The sequence below is a fragment of the Phlebotomus papatasi genome, chromosome 2, assembly GCF_024763615.1.
Source record: "Phlebotomus papatasi isolate M1 chromosome 2, Ppap_2.1, whole genome shotgun sequence".
Lineage (NCBI taxonomy): Eukaryota > Metazoa > Arthropoda > Insecta > Diptera > Psychodidae > Phlebotomus > Phlebotomus papatasi.
This window is the reverse complement of record NC_077223.1, coordinates 108,109,867-108,123,633: the sequence shown is the minus strand read 5'-3', so window position 1 is coordinate 108,123,633 and position 13,767 is coordinate 108,109,867. Positions and strand designations below refer to the sequence as shown.

General features: G+C 32.4%; 1 protein-coding gene across 1 annotated transcript in view; it reads right to left on the bottom strand.

The window, feature by feature from the left end:
* The window catches only part of LOC129800727 (uncharacterized), a 37,299-nt gene extending 23,584 nt beyond the window's left edge, over window positions 1–13,715 (bottom strand). Inside the window, exons 1-4 of the mRNA XM_055845334.1 lie at window positions 13,496–13,715; window positions 13,335–13,402; window positions 9,617–10,107; window positions 9,525–9,560 (exon numbers count right to left, since the gene is read on the bottom strand). Of these exons, the coding sequence (XP_055701309.1) occupies window positions 9,525–9,560; window positions 9,617–10,107; window positions 13,335–13,402; window positions 13,496–13,607 (707 nt within the window). The 5' untranslated portion in view covers window positions 13,608–13,715. The remainder of the gene's footprint in view (window positions 1–9,524; window positions 9,561–9,616; window positions 10,108–13,334; window positions 13,403–13,495) is intronic.
* Window positions 13,716–13,767: the final 52 nt, after the last annotated feature.

The window sequence follows — 13,767 nt, the reverse complement described above, 5'->3', positions numbered from 1 at the left end:
TTTTTATATGAAATGTGTAAGTGAGAGTGCAAAAGAGAATGCTCTTCAGTAGGTTAGATAAAGATACCAAATAATTATATATAATAAGAGATTTTATTTTTATAATAATGCATTTTATTTTCAAAAAATTATTGTGAATAAACGAATTAGGATAGAAAATTCAAACCAAAAGAAAATTAAAGAATATTAAATTCTCTAACTTTTAGGCATAGTTATTTGACATATAAAATGCTCTATTAAAGTGGGAAAATTACTAGAAGATGGAAAAAACACAGAAAAATGCACCATTTTAGGTGCCCTTTTTCAAAAAATCTTTAAAAAATATACTTCATTTTCATCGTAGATACTTGATATGTTCACAAGAGTTATAGAGGATGAAATTACGCGTCAGTTTAGCTTTATGTTGACTACCACCGGATAATTAGAACCGGAGATATGAATTTTTGAATTTTATAAAACAGCAAAAAACAAAAAATTCTTTTCCAAAAAAATCTAGAGGTGACCCGGACAAACAGATTGCAGATATGAGGTCCTTAAATGACCCTCTAACAAGTTTTGGCACTCTCGTCAAAGACACCCACAACGTGTCGCACAGTGTTTTTAGTATTGAAATTGCTCGACGGCTTCCACTTTCTTTGCGATTGTGGTACTTGTCCTTGCTCTCTTCATTGTGGATCACAATTATCACAACTACTTAATAAAGTTTGCCAAAAATATTAAAATAATTATGTATGTCGCATACTAAAAAACATAACCTAACTTAAAATCAGTGTTTTGAAATCAACGGTCGATAAATTGTGGACTATAGAGCGATGGCCTATAGCGAGACTCTACTGTACATTTTACGTCTTTTGAGGACGGGGCGTACCCAAAAAGTTTGAACAAATTTTTTGAAAATTTAAGGAATTTATTTTTCAAATTTATTTATTTATTCGTAATTGTTAGTTATCATTATGGGCCCCGAGAGGTTTTCCCTTATTCTTGTCTGGAAATGTGAAAGAAAGTCGCAATATTTGCAAGGAAGCAAAAATTCGAAAATTCGTGATTTTTAAGATTTTTCCTTAAGAATCGGATTTTTATCGATTCTAAGTAGTATAAAAATAATCTTTTTTTCCATGGGGACTCAAACCCTAAAAAGTCGCAGGCTATTGTTATTTATAATCGACTTCAGTGCCCTGCTGTACATTTAACATTGGAAAATCGTTATATGAAATGTTTGAAGGTCATTGGCATATAATAAACAAAATATTCACATGTCAATCTTTTAATCATATTTAAAAATAAAGGAAATCATTTGAGTTGTTTTTTAAATTAAAAAAAGCGTATATAATTGCATTTAATTTTTTAAGAGATTTTTCTCATTTTTGCACTTGAAAATTTTAGAGAAAAATCTAAAATTCAAACAAGATCATTTAATACAAAACTCTCTGATTAAACGTGTCGCGTGAAACTCATAAAATTAAACACAATTAAATTTGACTCTATTCAAACACTTTTGCGCATCTTTCTTTTTGAAATTATACTCATCAAAAAATTTAATAATATATTTTTCTCATACACAAAATTTCACTCCAAATGATACAAAAGTTACTTCTCTTTGTGATATTCCGCGCTCTACAAACTAAAATCGCACAAGACTGATTTCTTTATAAAATCCCAATTTCTCATTATATTTTAATAAACTGTATTTAAACAGATAAATGAATTGTGTAGTCCAAAAAAAAAAGAGAAATCATCGAAAAATTTATGGTTGCCCACGTACTTAATAAATTGATTTTATCACAAGCTTCCTCGCAATGTTTTATTTGCGTAAAAATTATTGAAAAGTTACTTTTTATTTGTAGATAGTGCGCTAGATAAATCAAAATAAAAGACTCTAGAAACATTAAAAGTTACAGTCTATGATTTTTAAGTAGTTCTTTTTCTTTTCAAAACAAGGAATTAAAATAACTTCCTAAAATTTTCTTTTCCCTGATTTTATTTTCTGTTGTAACTTTTTGGACATAAAATTATCATCATAAATTTACCTAATTAATGATTCAATTCATGCCTAGTGCATATGACAAATGAACGCATTTTTTCCACTTCCCTGCATTTATTTATTAATCAATTTTTATGTTTAAAACCTTTAATAAATGTGAGAAAATGTTTTTAACGCATGTTTTTTGGCGCACGTTTAAAGACCTTTTTCACTCTCAATTTCACTTCCAAAAAAGGGTCATTTATGTTGTTTTATTTTGTTCACATTTTGACATTCATTTTGATCATTTTGCAGTGTTAATGGGTTGGAAAGTAGAGAAAAAAGCACAAAGAAACGACTAAGATGCAGGGTGATGTATATATCTCTTAATTATTTTAATAAAATACATATAAAAACACCATCAATTTCTTTGCCATTTCTTTCTTAATTTTTATATAAATGCACGCGGAATAATTCATGATTTAATTACCTTTTTGGATTGGAGTGTGCAAGAGGAAAAAAATAATACAATTCCCCACAGATGTTACCATCTCGTTGATGTTTTTCATCTTATATAATAACACTGTGCAACAATTTCAAACTTTTTTTTTGTCGCCGGGTTCTCATGCTACTTTTTCTATTGCTAGGGTCAAATGATTTACGAAAATACTTATCATTTTGATTTCATTTGGATTTTGCGACTGGTATTTACGAAAAACGGTTTTTTCCGTTTTTTGATACTTGGGTGCCTATATCTCCGAATCTACTGAACCGATTTATTTCTCACTAAGGAATAATTTGTTCTCCTTTAGATGCCCGATAAATCCTCTGAACAGATGAAGTTCGTACAACCGACACCAGGGGCGCTGTAGTCCCATAAATGTCAGAAAACATGTAAAAATCGAAATTTGTAGCAACTTTGATCAAGAATATCTCGAAAACTAAAACTGTTCTTAACAATCTTATTTATGGGTTTGATAGAGAATTTTATTAGCTACATTTTTGTTCATATACAACTTTTTGCTCAGATTATTTTTTAGCCTCGAAATAGAGGTTCAAACGAAAAATGAGCACCCAGCCAACTAGAGAAAACCCTCATTATTTCACACATTTTGACTTTTTCTTTTCAAGTTGAGGTAAATCCAGGATATTTTCATACTTTTTCTAAATTGCATAAGTTTAATAAATATATACATATTTTTTCTTTTACATCGGAAAATTTCTTAGCCCAAGATACACAGTCTCAAAGATGGCGTGACGCGCTTCATATTTCACTTGTGATTTTTGACAAAAATTTTAAAGTGCTCTATTTCGGGAAGAGGCCAAGATATTTTTTGCTATTTTTTTTTTAAATCTGACATGTAATTTTATTCTCTTTAAAGGCGTTTCCAAACTTTCCCCTATCATTGTAGGAAGCAACGTCAAAATAAAAAAAGGCAATTTGTTTATGAAAATTGATTCTAGTGTATAGACACCATAAATCGACATACTTTTGATTTTTTTTAAATTAAAAAGTATATTATTAACATAAAAAACTACATTCCCTCAAAGAAAGAGGGTTCACTTTTTTGTTGAACTACTTAATTTTTTTTTTTTGGAAATTCCCCAAAACAATTGAGTAGTTAAACTCAAAAATGGATAGACTTCTTTTCAGGGAGTATAGCACCACAATAGTATTTACCAAAAGGAAAAATATTGAAACTTTTGGATTTGGTATTTAAAAAAAAGAGTCCAAAAAATTTTTTTTTGTCAAAAACAAAACTTTAACATATATTTGGCACATATACTCTATTTTGAAAATGTTTTAGACTTTTATTGCGAAATATATAAATAAAAAGTCCAGTACGACTCTGATAGTATTAATTCCTAAAAATTTCAAACACAGTGAAAAATATGTAAAAATATGTAAAATTTCAAATTTAATGTCAAACTTTTAAACTACTTTTGTCGAGTAACAATCTGAGTCAATTTTGAATGAGTGAAATAGTAACTTCAACAAGAAAAATAACTTAGAATATTGCAGACATGACATGTGTTGACTCTATTGGAGTCGTACTGTATTTTTTTCGAAAAGTAAAGTGATCAAAGTCTAAAATATTTAAAAAAAAAATAGCGTATATGTACTAAAAATGTGAAAAACTTTTGTTTTTACCAAAAAAAAAATTTGAACTTTTTTTTCTTTTAAATACCAAATCCAAAAGTTTCAATATTTTTCCTTTTGGTAAATACTATTGTGGTGCTATACTCCCTGAAAAGAAGTCTATCCATTTTTGAGTTTAACTACTCAATTGTTTTGGGGAATTTCCAAAAAAAAAATTAAGTAGTTCAACAAAAAAGTGGACCCTCTTTCTTTGAGGGAATGTAGTTTTTTATGTTAATAATATACTTTTTAATTTAAAAAAAATCAAAAGTATGTCGATTTATGGTGTCTATACACTAGAATCAATTTTCATAAACAAATTGCCTTTTTTTTATTTTGACGTTGCTTCCTACAATGATAGGGGAAAGTTTGGAAACGCCTTTAAAGAGAATAAAATTACATGTCAGATTTAAAAAAAAAAATAGCAAAAAATATCTTGGCCTCTTCCCGAAATAGAGCACTTTAAAATTTTTGTCAAAAATCACAAGTGAAATATGAAGCGCGTCACGCCATCTTTGAGACTGTGTATCTTGGGCTAAGAAATTTTCCGATGTAAAAGAAAAAATATGTATATATTTATTAAACTTATGCAATTTAGAAAAAGTATGAAAATATCCTGGATTTACCTCAACTTGAAAAGAAAAAGTCAAAATGTGTGAAATAATGAGGGTTTTCTCTAGTTGGCTGGGTGCTCATTTATCGTTTGAACCTCTATTTCGAGGCTAAAAAATAATCTGAGCAAAAAGTTGTATATGAACAAAAATGTAGCTAATAAAATTCTCTATCAAACCCATAAATAAGATTGTTAAGAACAGTTTTAGTTTTCGAGATATTCTTGATCAAAGTTGCTACAAATTTCGATTTTTACATGTTTTCTGACATTTATGGGACTACAGCGCCCCTGGTGTCGGTTGTACGAACTTCATCTGTTCAGAGGATTTATCGGGCATCTAAAGGAGAACAAATTATTCCTTAGTGAGAAATAAATCGGTTCAGTAGATTCGGAGATATAGGCACCCAAGTATCAAAAAACGGAAAAAACCGTTTTTCGTAAATACCAGTCGCAAAATCCAAATGAAATCAAAATGATAAGTATTTTCGTAAATCATTTGACCCTAGCAATAGAAAAAGTAGCATGAGAACCCGGCGACAAAATCATCGTTGCACAGTGTAATTGAATCGGAAGGTTTATTTTTATTCCCAATTCCTCTTTTAATTCACTTTAATTTAAAGGAGGAAATAAGAAAAATTGTGAAGATATACAGTTTTCTTGTGGATCTGTAATAAAATGTAATATTGAGGGGTAGTTAATTAAGATGCTTGCTTATGCTTTATTAGAGTCGAGTACTGTTTTTTTTTTTTGTAAAAATCGTTCCAATCTGTCATGTTAGCACTGTTAGCAATGATCATGATGATCTGTCAATCTGTATAAAGAATAAAGACCGTATCGATCACTATGAAGTTTATAACCATTTTTGCTGATCGTAATGATCTGTCCACATCTAGGGTAAGTGTGCCAAATTTCGGCATAGTTGCATGCAAGCGTCAATGTCTTAAGTTTGAAATGTAATATTTTAAATACAAATTGATTTTTTTCTTTTGTAAGACTGTTGCTTGGAACCTTGTAAAGAGTTTAGCGTCTTTATTTACTCTAAAATCATTCTGAATATATTTTAAAATGAATAAAAATATAGACATAGCTTTGGTGCCCTATTTCGGCCACCTTCATTCTTATAGTTCCTTGCCCTTCGGCAATTCTTCCAATATCTTTTTCACGTCATCTCTTTTGTCGAAGCTACATTTTTTGTTATTCTTTTGCATTGTATAATCTCTAGAGTACGTAAAATCTCAAGGTTCATGGAAATTCGAGGAACAAAAAAGGTGGCCGAAATTGCAAGCTGGTCGGAATTTGGCACACTTACCCTACATAGCTTCTAATCTTCAATCGCTATTTACAAGTTCAGTAACGAAATCTACGAGTTCGTGACGATCCTCTTCAAAAATTGTGCCGTTCGGACGAAGCCTGCAAAAGCTTGCAAAGATAATAGCGATCTATCCATATTTACAAGCCTTGCAACAGACTATACAAGTTCGTGAAGACCTCTGCAAAGATCGAGAGGATCCGAAGAAATCTATACAAAGCTTATAACAATCTTTACAAAGACCTTAACGACTTTGATTAAGTTACCTGTATAGAATTAATTTGTGTTAAGTAGAGAGTCCTCTGATGCATCCCAGAGAATAACCAATCGAGATACCTGAATGTAAAGACTGAGAATTAATCTTTATCCGGTAAAAAGGATCCGTTTTCTTGATATAAATTATTTACGAGATAATTTATTTAGCTTTCCTTTACACATTTTTTTTTTAAATAAATGATAATTAAATTCAAAAGATAATCGTAGATTTCTTAACTTTCACTTCAATTGATGCTTTCACGAGGTCTTGACAAAGAATGAATATGGCGACTCTTGATGACAGACTTTTTAACTCGACTGACAGCGACAGTACTAAAATTTAGTACTACCAAATTCCACCAGATGCGTATGATGTTCGTCACCAGATTTATTGCTATCTAAAGGGCTTTTTTATCGACCTATACGAGTAAATAAATTATATGATTTTGTGACGATGTCAGGGAAGATCGGGATGATCAAGGCAACAAGGTTTACAAGGCCTTGTAACGAATTATACGAGTTCGCGGCGGTTTCTGCAAAAATCGAAATGATCTAGCGAACTCTCTATAAAACTTCTAACGATCTTTGAAAATATCGCAATTATCTATCGACACTTACAAAGATTGTTAAGAATTTTACGGGTTCGTGACGATCTCTGCAATGATCGACACGATCTAACGAACTCTATTAACCCATTCCTTACCATGGTATTATACATTATACGCAAATTGAGTGATTTTAGATTATTTATTCCTGGGCAATTTTTATTCGAATTGCTGTCGGGAATGGATTTTTAGTAACTTTAATTCTTCAATTACTTGGGAAAAATAGTCCGACAGAGATGAAAATACATTTTGTTATTGTTTTCTTGCTTCGTGGAAGGTCATGCAAAATTTTTGCTCAAAATGGCGGACGGAAAATCCGACATCCCGTCGAATTTGTTAGAATTGGCCTCTTTCCTCTTTCCTGATTTGAATTCTAGTGACCAATTTGTTTTCTTGGATAGTTACTCTATCTAAAGCAATAAAGTTTGTAATGAATTAATGCACAGAATTTAAATTCAGCGACCATTAAGACGTGTGTTTGACAGGGGCTCCTCGCGCCCCCCCCCCCGTATTAGATAAAAAAAATTTCTTTCCAAAAAATTCATCTATCAATCTGTAAGAAACTAATGCCAAAATATGAACATTCTATCTCAAGTATTTCTGGTACATTGACTGAATGGGTTAAAGTCGCAACGATCTTTGTAAAGATTTCGGCAATTTATTGATATTTGCAAGGATTTGTGATCATGATCAATTTTCTGTGGATCTTTGTAAAAATCTTAGAAATTTATCGAGGTTACCAATGCCCTGTAACGAATTCAACGAGTTCGTGATGATCTCTGCAAAGACCGAGATGATCTTTACAAAGATCCAGACGATCTGACGAACACTACTGAACTTGCAACGATTTCGCAACGATCTTAACGATTTATCGATATTTACAAGACGTCTAACAAACTATACGAGTTCGTGACGAGTCCTACAGAAATCGTAATGATCTATCGACATGTGCAAAGCTTGTAATGATCTTTGCAGAAGATCGCGTAGATCTGACGATCTAAAGTTGATGACGATTCTCGGACTGAAGGATCCTCAAATTATCGGATCAGGACTTTACGGCCAGTACACGACTGTGTTCCATTCTGAGGTCTTAAACTTGAAATCGAGTATAAAAAAGTTTAAATCTTCTCAGATAGCAGGGCTGTGATTTTGTCTACAACAGGATATGAGTAAAGTTTTGCTCTCGTGACAAAGGGATCTAGCAGGAAATGAAGAAGCGGACTGCTTCGCGGCAGTGGGGACAAGGACTGCTTTCATTGGTCGTGTGTCCAAACTGTTTATGACCATCTAGGTTAAGAAAAGGACAGCGTACCTAATGGGAGGCAGTTGCTGGAGAGATCGGCAGTTTATTAATCTTCTAATCAGTCCACTGTCTAAACAAACATCTGAATAGGATGAGTTTCCAATGAAACATAATGTGCAGAGGATGCAATCAAATTTAGGAAACGGTTATTCACTATGTATGCGACTGCCCGAGCATGTAACATAAAATGGATACTGCTAAAACGGTGCTGTCTGATGAAGAGCTATCAAGATTAAAGCCGCCATGTTTAATGGAGTGTAAATCTAAATGAAGCGGTTTCTATTCTAAATCTACTATACAAGTCGTGATGTTTTCTGGAGCTCTGAAAAACTTATCTGTATCTATTTCCAATGATCTTTTCGATATGTCGAACAAAATGATGACGATCTGTCAATGTCTGTAAAAAAAAATGCGCCAATTTATCGATTTTTATGCAACGATCGTGTCGATCAGCTGACTTTTGACGGACATTTTTGAAAGATTTTTGAGAGGAAATAAGTGTCAATATATTATTGATTTATTTGCTGCTCACGATGACGAAGAGTATTTATGCAGCCCCTGAAAATAACTTTTCAATTAATGAAACTTTTGAACATTTTGCATTTACAAGTTTTAGGCTAATGTCAGATACTTCCCCCTTGAAGACACCTGAAAACCTCTTCCAGTTTTTGGCATTTAAAAAAGAGTCAAATTACCAAAAATGCTTTCGATGATTCAGTTACGCGATCGAGTAATTTCTTCTGCAATTTATTGAGCAATTTTTAACGAGTTGGAGATAAACTGTTTTTCAAAAAATTAGCACTTTCTTCGTGACTTTGGCTGCAAAACGACCAAAACTGACTTGATTATGTTGTGAAAAAAAAAGTGATTACCCAAAAGGCCACCAATTCAATCTTTATGCAAACATCATTGAAAGAACTCTCAACATTATGAGAAACCTTTAGTCAACTTCAATGTATTATATTTCTTCTTTTAAATCTGATTTCAACAACATCTTACAATATTTTATAATCGTTACTTCGTTTTTCTTTCTTTCTTTTAATATCTTTACACAATTCACTTGAACATTGTGTGAAAATTCAGCTTTTCTTCAGAATAAAATGATGGAAGAATTGAGAGAAAAAAAAACATTGTGTGATTAGATGGGTAAAGTAGGAAAAATTATGGAAATTATTATTGCAACTAATAAAGCAATTCTCTCTTGCTCTACTTCTCTGAATACCTTTCTCAGTTCAGAGTCATCAATAATTCAATCTCTGACGGATTCAGAAGTTGCAGTTCATCGTAAACTTAAAGCTGTTTGGGGAGAGTAGATGAAAATGTAGATTAAATGACTTACCGATAGAATTCTGCGCTATTGGCTGACAGTTTGGACCTGAAAAGTAAAGATTTTGTAAGAAAAGGTCACTTCCGGACAAAAGAGAAACTCACAGCCTGGTGATCTGTGGATGTTTCTTGAGCCCAAATCCAGTTGGGTATGATTTTTCATTGGATGTCTGGCTATTTGAGCTTGGTAGAAATAGCGGAGATCGTGCCTGACCAGAATCACTTCCGGAAGACGTTCCGGAAAAAGCTCTAGAAGGAGCTTTGAATGAAGATCCGGAAGAACTTCCGGAAGCAACTGTGAGCAAAGGTTCCTTCCTCACGCTCATCTGGGAGGACATGAAACCCCCTTCCGGAGTTCTTGGTATTTCTCGATTTTTCTTCTTCAACTCACTCAGATACTTTCTCATCTGAGCATTTTTGGCCTGCAGTTTCTGATCCAACTGCCTCATCTTCCTCACCTTCTCCTCTATCCTCTTTAGCACTGTATTGTTATGCATATGCTTGTACTGTACCTGTGCTAACTTTAAATTCTTCCCAATATCCTCGATCTTCTTGTGCTGTTGCAGATCAAAGCACTCCTTGAGTTTAGGATCGAGCTGGGAAAATTGAAATTATTTCTAAATTTTCCTGAGACATTTTAACCTTCAGATAGAATCTCATCCAATCAACTTAGAAAATTGCCCATTGGATAAGGGCTATATTCAGGTTTGATTCCCAGAACGAAAATCCATTTATATTTCTGCTCTCAAAATCAGCAAAACTTCCTATCTAATGGACCACAACCAGTCATCAAAACCGGAAATGAAAGGTCTTGAGAAATGCTACAAGTCCTTTGAACATTTGCTATTGAGAATTATCAAAGTCAAAAGCAGTTTTTCTTAGAAAGGAAGCCTAATTTGAAATTATCAACTAAGAATTTTCTTGAAAATTTGTAAAAACCGATTTTAACCTGATTTTAATGAATTTGTGCTTACAGAAAAACCAATAAAATCGTTTTACTAGGACCTTAAAATTTCATATATCCATATCCACTTGGGAATTGTTCTTTGAGGAAATTCTGTTCTTTGCCCCATTTTTGAACTCATTTTAATAATTTTGAAACATTCAGTCTAGAGATCAAATTGATTCGTAAATCACAAAAGCATTTGAAAATCAAAAAATCGGTACTTAACCGATTCATTACCGATGAAGACCGATGCAGCTAGGTTCGAAATCTCATTACCTTTTCAAAAAATCCAGATTTAACCAAGGGGGGTATGCACAGTAAGCAGTTGATTTATTAATTCGTTAATAAATAAGAAAATCTATGCACAGTAACCAGCTTACTTATTTATAAATAAGTTTCTTATTAAAGTGGCCGTTGAAAGCTTAATTTCAAATTAATAAATGTTGCTATGTACAGTACTTAACATTTTTTTTAACTAATTAAATTTCTTATTTATAAACATGCTCCTCGAGAGGAGCTTGTTAGACTTATTATCGTCAAATTAAGTAGAAAAAACATTAGGAATTGATATAATTCACGAAATAAATTACGATTTATGTGGTCTTATACAGTTTTACAGGTGATCACCTTAAAATCAAGTAAAACAGTTTTGATGAGAAACTTTAAAAATTATCATTTTTTTTATAATCAAGTTAAAATAACCTGGGACTGTGAGGAAAAGAAGGCAATGGCAATTAATTTTACGTATACCAAAGAGGTTTTGATTTTAGCAGTTTTGTTTTTAAAGATTTAGTGAATACAGACTTCATTTGAGAACCAATGGTCAGATTTCTTCTTATAAATTATATTATAAACTTTCGCCTATACTTTTTCATTTTTTTTCTTGAAGCATTGAGCACTGATTTTTATCTACCAAAGATTTAACAATTCTTTCGATTAATATTTATCAATATTTTCAAATTCTGCGTTTATTCTGATCTTACTTTATAATCTTTTCTGACTATTAACTACTTTTTTTTAATCAAATATTCGTATAGAAAATTCCAGGGGGTCATGTGTTACAAAAAACGAATACACATTTTTTTCTACAAATTAGTAACACTTTCCTTGCGAAATCTACAATGAAAATAAATGTTCATACATCATTACTAAGATTTTCAACATCTCACAGTAAAAAGACGTAAAATAAGCCTAAAAAATAATCTCTTGAATGCTTTAAAATGTACAAAAATCTTTAAATTGAAAAACTTCTCAAGTTTTTCTCAGCGTTAGTCCTGCCATCGGGCGGTGGATAGGGGAAACCAACTGATTTATTAACAGAGCTTTCGGGACGTCATTTTCTGTGTTTGTGCATAGGTTTTCTGATTAATTAATAAATAAGCCTAATAAATCAGCTGTTACTGTGCATACCAGCCCAAATTGGTTAACAAAAAACCCTTCCAAAGTGGTTGATCTTTGACTTTCAATAATTAAAAAATGGCGAATTTTCCGGTCATAGGTACGTTTGGGCGAAATGTTCGCCTGGACTAGCTCTAAACTAAAACATATCCAAAAATCATAGAAAAAACTTGGGCCAATTTTGAGAAAAACGGAAAAACTATAGTTTTGAAGGGGATATATGGGGGTGGGTAGGGGGAAAAACGACGAGATATTGTTTTTTTTATTAGGGGTCATCGAAGACTGGAAGTCCATATCTTTTACCGTTTAAGCTCCAGAACAATGACAATTTGAAAAAAGACGATTAACTGCTCTCTCTTTGAGTTCGAGCAGTAAAATAACTTTAGGTAGTCAGGAAAACTTATTTTCTTTATGTGATATTTGGTGATACCAATCGTCTTAAAAGGGTTAACTCTTTCGCGTCATTAGGGTCATATATGACCCGGGGAAAAAACAATTTTTTTTTGACTATTTACATTAATTGAAATCTTTCGGTTTGTGCACAACATCATAATAGAAGGATGTAAAATTCTTGGCTAATTTTCTCAAGACTCCAGATATTCAGGAAAAGAAAATATTTGAGATCAAAAATCACTAATTTCGAACTTTGTGAAATGACTTTTCTTTTTCAAAATTTTTTTATATTAATTTATTTTTTTCAGCAAAAAGTTCTTTAGAAACACAAAATAGAATATCCAAAGATTGTATATTGCATATTTTGATATAATAAACTACTCTCAATTTTCCAGAAAAGCGTGTAGAATTTTCCGGGTCATATATGACCCTATTGTCCCCAAGGGTAACAGTGTTTTCGTCCCAAACCTATAGCGAAATGTAGTTGGGACATTGTTTTCTTTGTGAAATGCAGGTGGGACATCTTGCTCCTGGACATTTCATCTTATATCTGATAAATTATAACATATTTTGCAATATTTTAGAGTATTCTGCAAGCGTCTCATATTGTGCAATTGTATTGTGTGTGAATAAATATGTGGATAAGTATATTTTTGCCAAATACCACTTAAAATATTGTGACAGTGACTGTACAAGGGATTACCAGGAAGATTCCTTGAACACCAGGAGTACAGTGTTCATCAAGACAATCCAGTTTGCCATGGTTTTGGCCAAATTAATAACTTCAAGCAAAAAAAAAAACTCTTTAAAAGCCCATGATATAGATTTTGAAAATGGTATGTACACTTCCCTTGAGGACAATAGGGTCACATATGACCCGGGGTTTTTCCGAGTTTTCACGCAATGGAATTTTTTTCCTCTCTGAACTATTATATTTGATCATAAAGCATTAGGAAAAACTATTTTACATGAATTCATCTGCTGAATAAATGTGAGACGCGAAAGAGTTAAGGTTGTGGTTTTCGTAAGAATCTCAACTTACTGTAAATTAAAGCAAGCTTATCATTTTCTGTTCACGATACTTACATCTTTGGAAATCTTCCTGTAGCGCACGGGTCTTTTGCAGAATTTGCACTCATTTGCATTGGCCAGGACTAGAAGATACAAAACAAAGGATTTTCAGCTTCCGGAGAGCTGATTCCCGTCCAAAAACCGGACTTTTGCTTACAAAAAATGGCGTTACTCACCAATTTTCTTTAGGCAACTCGCGCAGAGGATATGCGAGCAATTTAGCATGTAAAATTGCGTATCATTGTCGAAGTACCTGTAGCAGGTATTGCAGTGAATCCAGGTGTACATTTTCCACGATTTTTCACTTGATAAATCACACTGAAAATCAGAGAAAAAACAAAACAGAAAAAATTGCACAACTTTTCATTTAAACCGGGACTACTGATTGCAGCGCCACGCACCAGAAAACAAGGTAAGCTGAAAAGTCTCCAAAAATTTCATTTTGAAT